Raw genomic sequence first — 20,025 nt, 5'->3', positions numbered from 1 at the left:
TAGCTTAACCTGTGCATTCTGCTTGAACAAACTAGTAGTGTCTTCTTTGGTTGTTTTGAAGCAACATCGGAAAGCTGACATCTTGAGCAACCAGACAAACTACCAGGCACAGCTAAAGTCCTTATCTTCATCATGCAGCAAATAAACTTTATCAAGAATAAGGGGCTTTACAATTTAGGGAAGAACTGCATCTCCAATGCTCTTTCTTATCACTACATCGCATTTTTTTGCTGTGGCTGACAACTGCATTATCACCAACCAATTCTTTCATAGCGATGCTCTGAAGCTCTGATGTTAGGTGAATTTCTCACTGGTGTTGGAACCAGTCTCAAACACAATTGAATGAATTCTATTGAATCTCCTCATTCCTTTAAAAGCCAGCTGCCTGATTGAAGTCTTGGTGTTTCCTCAAAGTCAACTGGCATTACTTCATGGTAGGGGTTGGCCTGTGACACCAATGACACAGTAAGCAGGTGAATTCAGGAAATATTTAACTGTGGAGAAGAATATTCTTATAATGTATCAGGTGGATCCTGGAGGGCTAACACAGCATCTCCCACTCTGACCAGGTGGGTTCAATCAGCTCCAGGGGCCACCATGTGGGTACACCCATCTGGTCTATTTTTCTGCATGTCCATATTCAGATCCTTGTGCAGTAAAAAAGCAGGAAATCTGGCCACTATCTTTTCCTCTATTAGAGACACAGCTGTTCTTACAGTGGCATTCCAAGCATGTGCAAAAACCTTCACCTGGTGTCTAGCCTTTATTGCTTATGGATTCAAACTGCTATATTCAGCAAAATAGCAAAACCAGTAACCCGAAGTAATCACACTCATCTGTTAGTCCGTCTCCTGAAAAATACCTTAAGATCTGTTGGGGCTCACAAGAATAGTTAGCAAAATTTTGTTCCAAAGATGGTGGGTGAAATCTGTGCTCAAGGTGTGTCATCCAAGGTTTGGTTGATTCTGGCTCTTCTGTTTTTTGTCTTGTTTCCTCCAAGGTCAAAAGTCCCCTTCCCTTCCAACTAGCCCCATGGGCATGTACTAAGGAAAGGGCTTCAGCTTTGTTGATGGGTTACCACAGTATAGTCAAAGTCCTTGTATACCATTACAAATTAACATTCTTGGGGCGCCTGGGTAGCTCAGTTGTTAAGTGTCCAACTTCGGCTCAGGTAATAATCTCATGGTTCATGAGTTCGAGCCCCGTGTTAGGCTCTGCATTCTCTATACGTTGTGCCCCCCCCCCAATAAATAAACATTAAAAAAAATTAACATTCTCCACTTTTGACAAGTTTTTGTTTTGTTAGAAAAACTTCACAATTCAATATTGTTTCTTCTTGGCCTGAGTTTAACTGTTCTGACCCGAGATATGAGGTTTACTCCAGGTGTTATAAACCAGTCTTAGTCTTAATAGGTTAGTTCTGTTCAACAGTTGTCTTAGCTCAGGAGGCAGTCCTGCAGGTGGGCTCTCAAAGCTAGGCCTGATAAGGCTGCGAGAAACACTATAAGCAAGGTATCAAGTTGGTATTCCTAAGGGGCTTTATGGGCTCCATAGAGTCAACCTAGATCCTTAAAGCTATGTGGTCACATTTGAGTCTATGCATTTTACACTCAAATAGGACATTCCAGTCAGAGCCTTGGTAATATAACCAATGTTTCCAGTGGTGTTCTGTTACAAATAGAACAGATTCTTAGAGAACTTATGCTAATAATAATAACCGCCATGAAAATATAAGAATTTTTGAATTCTGGAGGAATCAGGTAGGGGAAAAAAAATGAATGTTTCATATTTGTTTACAAAGGAATACTGTATTAAATTTCTGCAAGTCACAGCTTAAGAGAAAAACTTTCCTTAAATCTGGAAGGGCAAACACTAAAGAGCCAGCAATGTTTCAAACAAAAGTCATAAAAAATGAAACCATTTTTCTTAATTCTTTCAGTCCCATGTTACTCTGCTTGAATCCAGTTTTTCATTAGTTCCAGAAATTTATACCTAGTTCAGTTTTATGATCTTAAAGATATGAGAAAACTGTATTTGTCAAAAGTTCTTTCCTTGCATTGCATTAAAGGTGAAAGGTATTTGCAAGATCATCAGAGTAAAATAGTAACTATAAATGACAAAAGATTACAAAATGGCCACGGTTAAAGATATGATGGGACTTCATTATAATGCAGTTGACAAGGAAATTTGTCAGCATTTCAATAATTAGAATTACAAGTGATGACATAAAATCTTATAACCTCAGAAGGTTTATCATCACTTATTTGACCATGCTTCCCATGTGATTTGATATACCAAATAAGCCTAGTTGGTAAAAAAAAGACTTCATTTAGAAGCTGAATTTTGGGAAGTCTGTCAGAAATATGAGAAATTTTTAAAGCATATGCCAAAACAGGATTACAAATCATTACAAAATTTAGTATTTAATTATCTATTTAGCCAAGGCAGCAATGAGAGATTCTAAAGGCAAATACAGAAGGTTACAGATTTGTTAGCAACACTGAAGTCTTTTCTTAAATAATCAAGGATCTAACAGAGACAAAACACAGAAACTTTGTTTTTCTAAGCAGGTTACATTAATGATAAAGAAAACCCTTTGTTTATAATTTCTTATTAGGCCAATAACCGAAGGAAACTGTCATTTTAACAGAAAACCCTAATTCCAGTTTTATACCAGTATACTTCCTGTATTAAAACGTACTCTTCCAACAACATGAATTCTTTAAAAATGTATGCAGTCCCTCCTTTTTTCCTCCCTGTCATCTCCAATGTTGATATATAGTTATTGGGACAAGGACATCTAGGGCACTGCACAGATCTGATCTCTTGTGGCACGTGTGGTGACGTGCTAACCAGAATCTCCATCAGAAATGAAGGGCTTTCGGGGCGCCTGGGGGGGCTCAGTTGGCTGACCATCCAGCTCAGGTCATGATCTTGAGATTGAGCCCCTTGATGGATTCTGTGCTGGGTATGGAGCCTGCTTAAGATTCATATTCTCTTTCTCTCTTTCTCTCTCTCTCTTTCTCTCTCTCCCTCCCTCCCTCCCTCCCTACCCCATCTCTGCCCCTCCCCCTACTTGCGCTCATGCTCTTGCTCTGGCTCTCTCTCAAAAAAAAAAAAAAAAAAAAAAAAAGAAGAAAAAAAAAAGAAATGAAAGGCTCTCAGTCCTCAATTCTCAGATGCCATCAGGGACTGCCTTGACTGAAGACAATTGCTTTGCCAAGGGCATGCCCTCTTCCCAGGTGGTCACATCCAATGACTATTATAGAAGTCCAGCCCCAATTTAGGATGGTTCTCAAGAAAATCCAACTTTTGGAACTCCTCAGAGAATCAGCTATGGCTTCTGTTGATAGTGTGTCACTGCTCAATTTCTGCTTAATCTTGCTCTCTTACCCCTTTCTGTTACCCAGGTGTAGACCACTCCCTAATAAACTTTACATATTAATATCCATAATCTTGGGGCTCCTGGGTGGCTCAGTAGGTTGAGCATCCAACTCTTGATTTTTTTCTTGGTTCAGTTCATGATCCCAGGGACATGGGACCAAGCCCTGTGTCGGGCTCCATGCTAAGGGAGGAGTCTGCTTGGGATTTTCTCTCTCTCCCTCTGCCCCTCTCCCCTTCTCCCCTGTGTGCACGCTCTCTCTCTTTAAAAAAACAAAAACATGGGAATGCAAGCTGGTGCAGCCACTCTGGAAAACAGTATGGAGGTTCCTCAAAAAACTAAAAATAGAACTACCCTACGACCCAGCAATTGCACTGCTAGGCATTTATCCACGGGATACAGGTGTGCTGTTTCGATGGGACACATGCACCCCCATGTTTATAGCAGCACTATCAACAATAGCCAAAGTATGGAAAGAGCCCAAATGTCCATCAGTGGATGAATGGATAAAGAAGATGTGGTATACATATACAATGGAGTATTACTCAGAAAAAGAATGAAATCTTGCCATTTGCAACTATGTGGATGGAACTGGAGGGTATTATGCTAAGTGAAATTAGTCAGAGAAAGACAAAAATCATATGACTTCAACTCATATGAAGACTCTAAGAGACAAAACAGATGAACATAAGGGAAGGGAAACAAAAGTGATATAAAAACAGAGAGGGGGACAAAACAGAAGAGACTCATAAACAAGGAGAACCAAACTGAGGGTTACTGGAGGGGTTGTGGGAGGCAGGATAGGCTAAATGGGTAAGGGGCACTAAGGAATCTACTCCTGAAATCATTGTTGCACTAGATGCTAACTAATTTGGATGTAAATTTTAAAATATAAAAAATAAAATTAAAAAATAATAAAAAAACAAAAACAAAAAAACAACTAATATCATTAATCTTAGTGACTACCATGCACAAAAATTCCTTTCCAAAGATTCCCTTCTCACAAACCTTCTACAACTTTCCTTTTTACATTCATATTTTGACCTACATTTTTCCTCTTTACATACCCAGTCTCACTTTCCTTGCATATATGAATTGTTTCCCTTATCATTTCCAGTAATTCTATGTATTAGAATTCTTAACTCTTAAAAATCTTAAGTTTCTAGTAAAAACTAAGTAGTAACTAATTGTAAACTGTTTGTTGTGTTGGCATTTTTTATATTGGTAAACTTATGACTACACTGAAGAATTTTTAGAAATGTATGCCTTATTTCAGTGTACCATAAAACATGTTTACTAATAAACCCAAATATCTTTAGTTTCTCTGTAACAGGAAGCCAAAAGCAGATAAAACTATGTTTAGTAATTAATGTTTTCTTACCTGGAAATTATATAGATACTTAATTTACTTAACCCATCATTTAACTTTGTAAAACTTTATAGGTGACCAAAGATTTTGAAAGCGACTTAAAAGTTTACCTATAAACTTTTTTTTAAATGTTTATTCATTTTTGAGAGAGAGACAGAGGCAGACAGAGAGGGAGACACAGAATCTCTGGTAGGCTCCAGGCTCTGAGCTGTCAGCACAGAGCCCAACAGGGGGCCTGAACTCATAAACCGAGAGATCATGACTGGAGCTGAAGTCAGGTGCTTAACTAATTGAACCACCCAGGCTCCCCAACCTATAAACTTTTTTATCTTATTTATATCCGTTTCTTTTTTCTTAATAGTTACGTTTAGATTGCCAATCTAAACTTTAGAAGAAAGTCATTCTCCCAAGAAACATATATTTAAAAAATTTTTTTTTGTATCAACTTATTTGACTTAAGTAAATCGAAGCAGAATAAAAGTAATGCTGTTAATTCTAAAGACATGTCTATTAAACAAACAACCTTAAACCAACAACCTTAAATTAGCTTTAATACCAAATATTTTTTCAGATCACGTAAATGTGAAAAACTTACATTAGTTTCTGAGTTTTAGAATGTCTAAAGCTTACAATCACTTGCCTTTTTTTTTAAATTTTTTTTTAATGTTTATTTATTTTTGAGAGAATGCAAGCAGGGGAGGGGCAGAGAGAGAGGAAGACAGAGAATCCGAAGCAGGCTCCAGGCTGTCAGCACAGAGCCTGACATGGGGCTCAAACTCACAAACTGTGAGATCATGACCTGAGCCGAAGTCAGAGGTTCAACCAACTGAGCCACCCAGGTGCCCCACAAGCACTTGCCTTTAAACCAACTTATATATAACTCCTTTACAAACTAATTTTAGCAATACTATCCAAAGGTGGAGAAAATTTCTCATATTTACAACATACATGAATACATGAATATACAAAAAAGATGCAAACAAAATCTTACAGAACAAATCCAACTGCAAATGGTATTATAACGCATGGATTCATTAATTGGTCATCATTACCTGGAGTCTAATGAATATTATGACCAAGCAGTGTCGCAAAAAAGATCATCTTTTTCCTTTCATGGGTTCATAACTAAGCACTGCTCAGTTTTAAAGAATATAACCCAAAAGGCTGCATTCAGGAATCAAACTGTCATTTCCCATTTTCCAATTACAATGCAGCTGATTTTACCCAAAGATCCCCAAAGAAGCAACAACAAACCAAATGAATGAAACCCAGAGTACCTCTGTGAGCACTGGTTCCTCCCTAAAAGTCAGGGCTTCACCAACTGAACCAAATGGCTTCCTAGTCAATCTTTTCTAATTAAGCAAGGGAAGGATGCTAAGAGAGCCAAACCAAATGGAAGGAAGAAATGACCTCACCAGGACACATCTGCCCAAACCAAAAACCATTCCCTGCCCATGAGAGCTAAATTAAACACTGAGGGCTGGCAGCACCCAGTCAGGGCAGGGAGTGTCATCCTTAGGAAAAAGAGCCTAGGCAGCTGCTTAGACTTTCCCCCAGATTGTTGTTGTCGGCTGGGGGATCATGAACCACTGGCAAAAAGCTCCTGTCTGGCTCACCAAATTTGTAACTAAACTCCAGTTCATGTGCCCAACACACAGCAAGCCATTTAAGATGTCGATTATGTAGCAAGGAAAGGGTTTACTTGAGAGGCAGCCAAGGGGTGCCTGGCTGGCAGTCATACAGCACACAACTCTTGATCTCAGGGTTGTAGGTTTGAGCCCCACTTTGGGTGTAGAGATTACTTAAAAATAAAATCTTAAAAACCAAACAAAAAAAAGAGGCAGTGAGACAAGGAGACGGGAGAGCAAGCCTCAAATCTGTCTCCCGGAAGGAGAAGAGGCACGGATATTTAAAGGAAAACACTGCAGCCTGGTTTATTAGTCTGTAGCTGTGCTTATTAGTTCCATTAACCCTTTGGTCACTGGTTTCAATTCTGTTAATTAAGCCAAAGCCTCATGGCCTCCCACTAGCAGTATGGGTCCTGTTCTTACCAGTTTCACTTTCTTTTCCATCCTTGTTGACGGCCGACTTGTGTACATGCTGCATCAGTCTGAGGAGATCATGCCACCGTTTCTGCCTGTAACAGGTCTGAATGTGTCCTAAGAATGTAAAGTTTTGCTTCTTGGAAAATGTCTGGGCAAAGAGTTCTTCAAATGCCTCCCGTAAGGGCAGCCAAATAAGTTTATGGTCCACCGGTTTGTAACTGAAACAAAAGGTAAATATAATTCCCAAACTTCTGAAGCTACTAGAGATTAGAAATCATGTGTTAGAAAATAGGAATAGGTCCAAGATTTCATTTACTCAAAATCAGAAATAATATCAAAATACTTTAAAGATCTATGTTAAAGCTTTAGGGGTGCCTGGGTGGCTCAGTTAGTTGAGCATCCAAGTCTTGATTTTGGCTCAGGTCCTAATCCCAGGGTCATGGGACTGAGCCCCACGTGGGGCTCTGCACCAAGCGTAGAGACTACTTGGGATTCTCTCTCCCTCTCCCTCTGCCCTTCTTCTCTGCTCAGACTCACTCTCTCTATATTAACAATCTATGTTAAAGTTTTAAATTATAATCGATTTTCTTCATTCTAAATGTTTGAAGAGTCTACACTGAAGGTAAAAACAGTATTATGAAAAGAATTCGAAATTCCTAGTTGGGCAGTGAAAGGCATGTCACTTATTTTACTAACATGTTTAAATAAACATCACGTAGAAGACTCAATGATAAACCATATTTTATCAAGATTGACCAAAAAGTTTTCAGAATATCTTAGAAGAAAATACAACATCTGAAACTGGTTAGCTTAAGAAAAGTGAACACAGCTCATGCCTTCTCAACTGATGGGGGAGAGAATTGCTCTCAAAGAGAAAAACTAGGGGAGAGAGGACAGCAACAAAACCTTAGATGTTGCAATGGTCTGTGGCCCTCCAAAGCTCAACATTTTATTTCTTAGTATTTAGATTCTCTCTTATTCTTTAGCACTTCTCTGTTGGGGAGCTAGGAAATTAGTTCATATTAATTGTAATATCTGGAGGTGACAGGTGATAATAAACAGTCGAGAACAAATGCTGTAGCTAGAAGTTGCTCAAGCAGCAACTAATTGTTCCTGGAAAACCTCAGGTATACAATTTTCTATACCCTAAGATACTAAATACTATAATTCAAATACAATGACATAACTTTTATTTCCACAAAAAATAATTTGAGAACTAAAACAAAAACAAGTATGTTTCGCAACAATCAAGCACAATTAGAAAACTCATGGACACTATTTACTCATTGGACTGTGAGAGAGAAACCATGAGATAAGCAAAACCAATGCCCAGATACTGAGCATCCATCAAAGAGTCTGATTCCAGAGAGAAAAAGTATGAGAACTTCAAACTCATGTACACTTACCAGTAAGCACTAACACATTAGTTAAGACATTTATTTATTCAATTTATTCAACAAAAATTTACTGAGTACCTGTTAGGTGTTAGGCACTGAGTAAACAAGACCCACAAGGTCCTCCCCCACCTACAATCTAACAAAAGAATAGAAAAAGACATCTACTATAAAATATCAAGTAGTAGTTAAGTGCTATGATTATAGATAAATGAGACTGGGTGGAGGAGGCACTGGTAATTTAAATATGATAGAAAGGCTTTGTTAAAGATGAGAGTTTCAAGGCAACCCAAATCAAGCAAGGAAAGGAGTTAAGCCAAACATCTGTGGACCACAAGGGATGCCACACAGAGAACAGCAAGCAACCAGGTGCAACACAGGAAAGTGTGTGGCTGGAGCGCAACAGCAGAGCCAAAGGGAGGAAATTATGTCAGAGAAGTACCAGTGCTAGATTATGAAGGGTCTTAAAGGCCCAAAAAAGCCTTTGGAGTATACTCTAAATGGCCTGAGAAGTCAGTGTAAGGATTTGAGACAGAGAGTAATGCAATCTGATTATACCTTAAAAGGACTGTTAACTACTAAATGGAAGAGACTGTAGGGAAGTTAAGAGTAGAAGCAAACATGAGAGACCTATACACTGAACCAAAGCAAAAGATGATGAACACTAGGAATAGTGAGAAATTAAACAAAACACACATGTTATTTAAATAAAGTTGCTAGTCTTAAAGATGATAGTACGAATGGAATCCAAAGCTAACTGAGGCAGCTGCCTGGGTTCAGTACAGACTGCCTGGGTTCAAACATGAACCAGCCACTACCTTGTACTAGGTACTTAATCCCTATGTGTCTTAGTTCTCTGTTGTGTAAAATGGGGTAAGAGTCTGTGCCTCATGGTTGTTAAAAAGGCCACGTGAGTTAACACAGATAAAGGACTCCAAACAGAGCCTGGAACATGAATGCATATAAGAATTAACTTAAAGTGGAGCATAGTGGCTGGAACAGTTAAGTCATATATTTTAAGTGATGAAAAAAATGAGTCAACATATATACACTTCAGAAAAGAAAAAAATGAATTGTAACACAAATACTCAATGGGAACCAGCCTGACACCTGGGAGAACATACAGTGAGACTACATGTAAGAATTCATTTGAAAATGGGCAAAACGTGGGCTTCGAGCTATATTACAAAGCTGTAATCATCAAGACAGTATGGTACTGGCACAAAAACAGACGCTCAGATCAATGGAAAAGAACAGAGAACCCAGAAATGAACCCACAAATGTATGGCCAACTAATCTTTGACAAAGCAGGAAAGAATATCCAATGAAATAAAGACAGTCTCTTCAGCAAGTTGTGCTGGGAAAACTGCACAGCGACATGCAGAAGAATCAACCTGGACCACTTTCTTACACCATATACAAAAATAAACTCAAAATGGATGAAAGACTTCGATGTAAGACAGGAAACCATCAAAATCCTCCAGGAGAAAGCAGACAAAAACCTCTTTGACCTTGGCTGCAGCAACTTCTTACTCAACATGTCTCCGAAGGCAAGGGAAACAAAAGCAAAAATGAACTATTGGGACCTTATCAAAATAAAAAGCTTCTGCACAGAGGAGGAAACAATCAGCAAAACTAAAAGGCAACTGATGGGGGTGCCTGGATGGCTGAGTCGGTTGAGCATGTGACTTCGGCTCAGGTCATGATCTCGCGGTTCTTGAGTTCGAGCCTCGTGTTGGGCTCTGTGCTGACAGCTCAGAGCCTGGAGCTTGCTTCTGAATCCGTGACTCCCTCTCTCTCTGCCCATCTACTGCTCATACTCTGTCTCTCAAAAAATAAATACATGTTTAAAAAAATTAAAAAAATTAAAAAAAAAAAGGCAACTGATGGAATGGGAGAAGATATTTACAAATGACATTATCAAATAAAGGGTTAGTATCCAAAATCTATAAAGAACTTAATCAAACTCAACACCCAAAAAACAAATAATCCAGTGAAAAAATGGGCAAAAGACATGAATAGACACTTCTCCAAGACTTCCAGATGGCCAACTGACACATGAAAAAATGCTCAACATCACTCATCATCAGGGAAATACAAATCAAAACCACAACGAGATACCACCTCACACCTGTAAGAATGGCTAACATTTAACAACTCAGGCAACAACAGATGTTGGCGAGGATGCGGAGAAAGAGGATCTCTTTTGCACTGCTGGTGGGAATGCAAACTGGTGCAGCCACTCTGGAAAAGTGTAGAGGTTCCTCAAAAAATTAAAAATAGAACTACCCTACGACCCAACAATTGCACTACTAGGTATTTGTCTAAGGGATACAAGTGTGCTCTTTTGAAGGGGCCCATGCACCCCAATGTTTATAGCAGCACTATCAACAATAGCCAAGAATGGAAAGAACCCAAATGTTCATCGATGGATGAATAAATGAAGAAGATGTGGTGCGCGCGCGCGCACACACACACACACACACACACACACGCAATGGAGTATTACTCGGCAGTCAAAAAGAATGAAATCTTGCCATTTGCAACTACGTAGATGGAACTAGAGGTATTATGCTAAGGAAATTTGTCAGAGAAAGAGAAATATCATATGAGGACTTTAAGATACAAAACAGATGAACATAAGGAAAGGGAAGCAAAAATAATATAAAAATGGAGGGGGACAAAACATAAAAGACTCTTAAATATGGAGAACAGAGGGTTACTAGAGGGGTTGTGGGAGGGGGGGATGGGCTAATTGAGTAAGGGGCATTAAGGAATCTACTCCTGAAATCATTGTTGCACTATATGCTAATTAATTTGGATGTAAATTAAAAAAATAATAATAAAATAAAATAATTTAAAAAAAAAAACTACTTATAATGGGTGACGTGACATAACACTATAAATTCTTAGAAGAAATAGACCTAGTCCATGTTCAGTTATTGTAAGACTAGCCTTTTGTGTTAGGAGTATGTAATAGCAGAACATTCCTGAAGACATATATAGATACAAAATAGAAAGAAATACATGGTAGTATAGATATACCGAGTTAAGAAACAAATTATATCACTAAAAAAACATTGCCAAGTACCTCAATGAAGGAAAGAGGAGATTAAGTGTCAATGAACTAACAGAAGTAAGCTAAAAACAAGGTAGAAAGATCACTGGGGAAAAAATAAAAAAATGAAAGTAGAATTAAAGAAAGATAAATCTCAGCTAATGGATCTTAAGACAGAATATATATTTAAAAGTGTTAATTAAGTACATAACTAGTGATATGTATAGAAGAGAATATAAGTAAAAGGAGGAAGCAGGAATCCAAAGTAGCACTCCCGCCACAGCAGGGAGGGCTATAAGACAAAGAAAGAGTAAAAATAAAAACTGCTGTAATGTGACCCTCAAAAAAAGAGATAAATGAAAAGCTTTCTGGTAGATGCCATAAAGAACAAAAAGGGCAATAAATTCTACTTTACGCCTTTAAGGGTTTTTTTAAGCAATTGTTTACAGTTAATGGGACAGATCCCAATATCACTCAACTTAAGGTATGCCAAAAACATCCATCAGTTTTACAGCCTTCGGCACAAACTAAAACTGATCACGAATCTAACATATTCAAAAACACCAACAGGGAAGAAGGGCCTTTTAATGACCACAGTGGAATCCCATGAGCAACATTTAACCAAGTATAGAGCTACTTAATGTTTCAAAGATAACTGAACTGCAGGAGAGAATCTAGCTCCAAGGCAGTGCGACTCTAGAACGTACACTTTAGATAAATGTCAGTACACACAAATATTAATTGCATGCTTGGTTTTTTTGTCCCTCTCCATTCCAGCATGATCTTTGAGAGCAAGAATCTCAAGCATTCTTTAAAATTGAGAGAAACATCTATATATCCAACAGGTCCTCAGTAAAGTCCAATAAATAACCTACTGTGGTGGGGGGTAGGAGTGCAAGTCTTTGAACCTTTTTCTAAGGCTAATTTTGAGCTTTATAAGAAAACACTATTTGCTCCCTCAAGCAGTGAACTCAAAATAACCAGAAAATAATTTTAAAACAAACTTACCCTCCAAGCAAGTCTGCAGTGTCACTTTGTTGATTCATATTGACAACCCTCAAATGGTGGCCTTTTAAAAAGAAAGGGCAAAAGGGTCACTCTGAAAATTTCAAGACTGATTATATCCAGTGTGATCCTTAAAGATGTGTGGACATGGGCACATTTCCTCTGCTCCTCTTATTTTAATTTCAGGAATTTTAACCATTCAAAATTTTCACCTAACCCAGAGAGATATACAAGAAGATTCACTGTGTATTATTGCTCTACAATCAGATAACTGAAAACAACAAAAAAATCCTTCAATAAGTAAATGTCTATAAATTAGAATTAAATAAACATCCAATACGTAATATTATTTAACCATTAGGAGTAAAGCAGTTCTGTTTTTAAAGATATCCAATTTGTTTATTAACTAAATGCAATATATAAGAATGTGATCCCATTTGTTTCAACACAAACCCAAACTTAAACGTTTATATATTTGCAGACCTGGAAACAGCTGGGGCACCTGAGTGACTCAGTCAGTTGAGTGTCCAACTCTTGGTTTTGGCTCAGGTCATGATCTCATGGTTGTGGAATCAAGCCACACATTGGGCTAGGCACTGACAGCATGGAGCCTGTTTGGGATTCTCTCTCTAGCTCTCTCTCTGCCCAACCCCAGCTCATGCTTTCTATTTCCAGGTAAATAAATAAGCTTAAAAACAGATAAACAAATAAACTGAAAAAGATAATGCTAGGCTGTAACAGTAGTTATTTCCAGGGGAAAAAAATTACATTACTTCCAAGGAAAAAATTTCCAGTGGTTACTTCCAGGCAGTGGTGAGGTGGCACTTTTTAAACTCCGGTATTTTTTGGACATTTTATTTAAGAAAAAAAAAAGGCAGACAGTGTGAAATGTTTATCGTGTGGGGGCAGAATGTTTCTCCTCTAAGTTACCTGTAATGTGAGCCAAGTACTGGACAGTAGAGGTTTTGCCAGTCCCAGTCTCTCCCACCAGCAATACCGGTTCCCCTTTGCTAACACACACTGCAAGCTGTTCGATAAGAATGGAGGATGGCCTTGTGGGAGCAAAAGTGAACTTCTCCCTGGGAAGGGGAAAACAAGTAAGCAGTTAGAGAAACAGACTACAAGTTTCTTTCAGTGTAGGAACCAGATTTTCCGGACTCCACAAAACTGAGAAGAGAAGTGACAATAGCTGTCTTGATGCTATAAACAGATATCCTTACAATCTAGGAATCGCAGAATTTATTCATTCATTCTACAAACATTGAGTATTTATACACCTAGTACTTTACTAGACTCTGGAGAATCAAAACACCCATAAGGTAAGACATTATCTGCACTAGCTATGTCATCTTCGGCAAATTACTTAGCCTCTCTTAGCCCTCATCTCCTCACCTATAAAATTTAGGTAAGAGTGACTATTTGTAGTGGGTTGCATAGCCTTCCCCCAAAATTCATGTCCACCCAGAAGTTGTGAATGTGACCTTATTTGGAAAAGAGGGTCTTTGCAGCTATAACAAAGTTAAAATCCTATCATACTGGCTTTAAGGTAAGCCTTAAATCCATTGACTAGTATCCTTACAAAAACAGAGAATTAGAAACACAAACACACACAAGAAAGAAGATGATCTGACAATGGAGACAGAGATGGGAAGGATGCAGCTACAGGGGCAAGGAACACCAAAGACTGCTGGTAGCCATTAGAAGCCAGGAAGAGGCAAAAGCCTTCAGGGGGAAGTATGGTCCTGCCAACATCTTGATTTCAGACTTCAAGCCTCCAGAACTGTGAGAGAATAAATGTCTGTTGTTTTAGGCCACCAAGTTATGGTAATTTGTTATGGCAGCTGTAAGACACTAATTATTAATTCATAAAATTATTTCCACCACTACACGAGAGAACATATGCAAAGCACTCAGCACAATGTTAGGAGTATACTAAGTATTTAATGAATGGTAACTAGATCTCAGAATCATTCCAGCATTCAAGAAATTTACAGACTAACGTTAGGATCTAGCCTAACTTCCAAGGGAAGCTTACTCTGCTAAATACACTACAATGAATAAAATCAAAGATACATCTTTGCTAGTCCCAAATCCCTAACAACCCTCCTCACCTCCTTCACCTATTAACATCTAATTTCACAGAATATACTTTGGGAAAGTACTGCTTCTTACCATCCAGCACAGGGGAGAGATCACCATTCACACACGTTTTGCTTGGAGACAGGGGGCTAGATTAACCCTCCTATCATGTTCCTAACGTCCCACAGTCTCAGACTAGTTGAGAGCCTATTTACCTCTGTATGTGGACAGCCTCACTTTGTTTCCGAAGAAGCCGCACTCGACCCACTTGCACATCTAACTCATTGATCACAATTTCCGGTTTATAAAGTTGACAGAAAAATTCAGCCTGTGGGAGGGGAAAGAGTAAACTTCTGTATGATCTTTTAAAAAAATTCTGTACACGCTTCAAACATTTCCTCATGCATGTCGGTTACTGTGCCCCTCTAATTAGCCCTTTACTAACAAGCATTTTCTACTTCCAAGACAGGTGAGTTAACTTTAATTATGTCTTTTTAAAATTTTTCTAAATTTCTGCGGTTTTATTTGAAAACATTGATCATGAATGTTTCCCTGTAATGGTACTTTTTATTCATTCAAATAAGCCCATATCTGCCTATCTCTAAAGTGAACACATTAACATATTCCAATAGTGAATGAACAGAAAGTTCTACTCCTATAATTTATGAAAAAAATCAGAGTGATTTTTCTTCAGTTATGCTTTCCTCTGCTTTAGATTCTAACATAATACAGGAAACAATGACTTGAATAAACCATAGTACATCTGACCACAGCCAAAACACAGAAAAGCTGTCAGAGAGGCTCCAGGGTCTCTACCCAAGAGCCATTCTTTCTTATCCTTGTTGCTAACTCTAAGAACCCAGATTTGGTTTAGATTTGGGTCAGGAATGGAAGGGGCAGCAAAGTATTCAGGGAAAGTAAATCTCTCTTCAACCAAAAGGGATAATGATCAATCTAAGCCAACTGAGGCAGCTTCATTTCTTTTATTATGTAAGCCCTTTTTAGTAGGTGTTCTGTCACCTGCAGCCAAAACCATTCTAACAGGTTCAGAATGCTAAGGAGCAGTTCCTGACATAAAGCTTTTTTGAGTCATCATTCATTTGAGAATGCCAGCCATCTACCATAAGACAGGCCTCAGACAGTTCTCTAGCTACCATCACCACTGCTAAAAAGCTCTCTCCTCCAAAAATACAATTTTTGAAATAAAGCAAGAATGGCAAAATATTAAAAATGTCATCAATGAACCTAAGTACTATTCTTTGTACTATTCTTTTCAACTTTTCTGATGTTAATAATGAAAAGGTGGAAAAAATCTGTGCATAAAACTGTAGACAAAGGTGTTAGTAAAACAATTCTTGTCCTGAGTCCAGAATCTACAGAATACGCTCATTAAAACACTAGAGAAAATAAAGCACGCATGTGATATAAGGCACAATGCAGCTCACTTTAAAAATGTAGAACACATGACGGGCACCTGGGTGGCTCAGTCGGTTGAGCGTCCGACTTCGGCTCGGGTCATGATTTCACCATTCATGAATTCGAGCCCCACATCGGGCTCTGTGCGGACACCTCAGAGCCTGGAGCCTGCTTCATATTCTGTGTCTCCCTCTCTCTGCCCCTCCCCTACTTGTGCTCTGTCTTTCTCTGCCTCTCAAAAATAAAGAAACATAATAAAAAAAATATTTAAAAAAAAAGAATGTAGAACACATAGAGAATTACTTATTTAGAAGATAGTGAGAGCTTTATGTCCATGAAAGGGAGCAATGAAACTACCAACTTTCAGAGGAGGTAGCTATTGCAAAGGAGCTGTTCTAGGTAAGGACCAGAGACTAGCAGATAAACTAAATAACCCAGCTTCACTTCAACAGAGAAGCAAAAATAGTACTACGTACCTTTTTCTTGGAAATGTTCAATTTGCTTCCAATGACTTCTGCCATTTTCAGTTTGCTTGTATGCTTAGAAAGCATTGCTGTGAAACAGTCCAGAGCCTATTAAAATAACCAAGGTCAATGCCGACTGACTTTTTAAAATACTGTATTAATAACAGAGTGCCACTATCCTGGCCACAAAAAGAACATAAAACCCAGCAGGAACATTTCTGTAAGAGTAAGGAGAGTAGAAATAAAGTACCAGCTCTAGCATCAAGGACCTTATCATAAGAGAGACAAGACACAAACAAATGTGAAGGCTTTACTATCAAAATACTGGTTAATTGGGAAAAAATTTTAAAAGTCTCATTTTACAAATCTGACTCTACAGTGGAAGTAACACCAAAAGATTAATCTCTAGCTGTTAAAGGTAAATTCTTGGTGCACAATAAAAAAATCACATTGTCATTACCCTAACCCAGTACTCAATCTCAGCAACTTCTGATAGGTCAACCAGATATGTGTCTCCTGATGTAATGAAATATAAAGTACATATCACCACCAAAAAGAGTCTACCCAAAAAAAGTCTGAGTTTGAGGGGCGCCTGGGTGGCTCAGTCGGTTGAACGTCCGACTTTGGTTCAGATCACGATCTCACAGTTCATGGGTTCAAGCCCCACATCGGGCTCTGTGCTGACAGCTCAGAGCCTGAAGCCTGTTTCAGATTCTGTGTCTCCTTCTCTCTCTGCCCCTCCCCCACTCGCACTGTCTCCCTCTGTCTCAAAAATAAATAAACATTAACAAAAAAATTTTTTTTTTAATTTTTTTTAATGTTTATTTATTTTTGAGACAGAGAGAGACAGAGCATGAAGGGGGGAGGGGCAGAGAGAGAGGGAGACACAGAATCGGAAACAGGCTCTAGGCTCTGAGCCGTCAGCCCAGAGCCTGACACGGGGCTCGAACTCACGGACCGCGAGATCGTGACCTGAGCTGAAGTCGGCCGCTCAACCGACTGCGCCACCCAGGCGCCCCAACAAAAATTTTTTTAAAAAAGGTCTGAATTTGAATACATTGCGCATTTGTTAAATTTCCATTTACAGGAAAGATAAGAGATAAAATGACAACGGAAAGGATACCACGAGTGTGGCAAACAAAGAATACATTTGGTTCTGCCACCACCAACCAAATGTTAAAATATCAATAAAATTTGGAGCACTTGGGTGGTTCAGTTGGTTGAGCATCCGACTTCGGCTCAGGTCATGATCTCGAGGTTTGTGGGTTTGACCCATGCATCAGGCTCTGCTGACAGCTCACAGCCTGCAGCCTGCTTCAGATTCTATGTCTCCCCCTTCTCTGCCCCTCCCATGCTCATGCTCTGTCTCTCTTTGCCTCTCAATAATAAATAAATGTAAAAAAAATTTTTTTTTAAAGAGAGGGAACTTATCCAGTCCTTGTCCCTAGTATCTGGCACAGAGCTTCAAAAACCCTTGGAATTACCCAGAGTAAGAAGTGTCTTTTGTTATTTACTAGGGCCCCTTTGGATCATATTTGAGTTTATTATGCTAATAAACAAGGTGACTCCTGAGGGACCCTTAGGCAGTTTGAGGGAGGGGCTGGTCTGGCCAGAAAGACCCAGCACTTACTGGAGGGGTGGAGCTGAAAGTTCTACCCTATGGAGTGGGAGGAGGGGCTAGAGATTGAGCTCCATCATATTGACAATGACAGAAGACCCCAATAAAAGCCATGGGTGGCTCAGCTGGTTAAGCTTCCAAGTCTTGATTTCCGCTCAGGTCCTGATCTCATATTTCATGAGATAGAGCCCCGCATAGGGCTCTGAGCTGACAGCAGCGAGCCTGCTTGGGATTCTCTCTGTCCCTCCCCCACTCAGGGTCTATCTCTCTGAATATAAATATTAAAACAACAACAACAACAACAACAACAACAACACTGGACATCCAAAGTTCAGAGAACCTCCTTGTTGGTGGACATACTAATGAACCAGGAAGGTAGCACACCCTGACTCCAAAGGAACAGAAGCTCCTGTATAATCAGGATCCTTGAAACTTTGCCCTTTTTGTCTCCTCCATCTGACTGTCTTTAAGTTATACCTTTTATAATAAAACTATTATGTATACTGTAAGTATAGTGCTTTCAATGAGTTCTGTGGGTTACTGATCATGACACAGTCGTGGGAACCCCTGAATTTATAGTTGGTAGGTCACAAGTGAGAGTAGCCACCAAGACTTGCAGCCTGAGTCTAAAATGGGGGCAGTCTTCTAGAGGACTGCACCCTTGACCTGTAGGGTCTACACTAACTCGAGATAGTCAGTATCAGAACTGGATTGAATTACAGAACACCAGCTGGTGTCAGAGCAATGAAGAAGAAACAGGATAAAGCCAAAAGGTGGAACGTTCTGCAAAACGGGCCTGATCTCTTCAACAAGACAATATCTCTAGGGGCGCCTGGGTGGCTCAGTCAATTAAGTATCCAACTTCAGTTCAGGTCATGATCTCACAGTTGTGGCTTCAAGCCCCATGCTGGGGTCTGTGCGGACAGCTCAGAGCCTGGAGCCTGCTTCGGATTCTGTGTCTCCCTCTCTCTCTGCCCCTCTCCTGCTAGTGCTCTGTCTCTCTCAAAAACAAATAAACATTAAAAATAAAATTAAAAAAAAAAACAAGATAGTATCTGTAAAGAGGGGAACCCTGATAGTAAAAGCATTCTTAAGCTTATATGCACAAAAAAAAATCTGGGAGCGCCTAGCTGGCTCAGTCAGTAATGCATGTGACTCTTGATACCCGGGTTGTGAGTTTGAGCCCCACATTAGATATAGAAATTACTTAAAAATAAAATCTTAAAAAAGAGGAAAAATATCTGGAAGGAGATACACCAAGGTGTTAAAAGTGCTGGAGTACCTCTGAATGAAAGAATATTTTTATCACTTTGCTTTCCTATATTTTCCCATTTTCAACAATACATATATACTGTTTCTATATTAATAAAATACTTGTATACAAATGTTCAGGGCAGCATTATTCAGGTAGCCAAAAGGTAAAGATAACCCACACATCCATTAACAAATAAATGGATAACAAAATGTGATATATTGATACAGTAAAATGTTATTCAGCCAAAAAAAAAGAATGAAGTATTAACTCATGCTACAACATGGATTAACCGAGAAAATAAGCGGAGTCAAAGAAGCCAGATACAAAGAGTCATGTATTGCATGATTCCATTTATATGAAATGTCCAAATTTAGCTAATCTATAGACAGAAGGTAGATCAGTGGTTGCCAGGGGATATAGAGAGGGGAAAATGAGGATAATGGTTAACGGGTACATGGTTTTCCTTTGGGGTGATGCAATTAGAGAGAGTTCTATAATTAGATAGTGGTGATGGTTCCATAATTCTGTGAATACAGTAAAAAACGCTGAGTTGCAAACTTTAATAAAAGAGTGGATTTTATGGTATGTGAATTATATCTCAATAAAGTGGTTCTATGCAAACACACAGAATGACATTCTAAAACAGAGACTAAAGATAATAGGAATCCTATTAATGCCACAGTTTTATTTTAAAAATATAAAACAGGGGTGCCTGGGTGGCTCAGTTGGTTAAGCGTCCAACTTCGGCTCAGGTCACGATCTTGTGGTTCGTGGGTTCAAGCCCCGCGTCGGGCTCTGCGCTGACAGCTCAGAGCCTGAAGCCTGATTCGGATTCTGTGTCTCCCTCTCTCTCTCTGCCCCTCCCCCGCTCATGCTCTGTCTCTGTTTCTCAATAATAAATAAATGTTAAAAAAAAATTTTTTTTAATAAAAAACAAAGT

At 39.0% G+C, this 20,025-nt stretch overlaps 1 protein-coding gene across 1 annotated transcript in view; it reads right to left on the bottom strand.

Moving 5' to 3' along the window:
• The window catches only part of MDN1 (midasin AAA ATPase 1), a 174,384-nt gene that overhangs the window by 121,351 nt on the left and 33,008 nt on the right, over positions 1–20,025 (bottom strand). The window contains exons 12-16 of the mRNA XM_047102371.1: positions 16,225–16,320; positions 14,548–14,660; positions 13,184–13,332; positions 12,257–12,317; positions 6,803–7,014 (exon numbers count right to left, since the gene is read on the bottom strand). Of these exons, the coding sequence (XP_046958327.1) occupies positions 6,803–7,014; positions 12,257–12,317; positions 13,184–13,332; positions 14,548–14,660; positions 16,225–16,320 (631 nt within the window). The remainder of the gene's footprint in view (positions 1–6,802; positions 7,015–12,256; positions 12,318–13,183; positions 13,333–14,547; positions 14,661–16,224; positions 16,321–20,025) is intronic.

Source organism: Lynx rufus, unplaced genomic scaffold (assembly GCF_022079265.1).
Source record: "Lynx rufus isolate CCGP_SWC_20201006 ecotype Redwood Valley unplaced genomic scaffold, mLynRuf1.p SCAF_6, whole genome shotgun sequence".
NCBI lineage: Eukaryota > Metazoa > Chordata > Mammalia > Carnivora > Felidae > Lynx > Lynx rufus.
The sequence above is the reverse complement of the archived record's forward strand: the minus strand, read 5'-3'. Positions and strand labels throughout refer to the sequence as shown.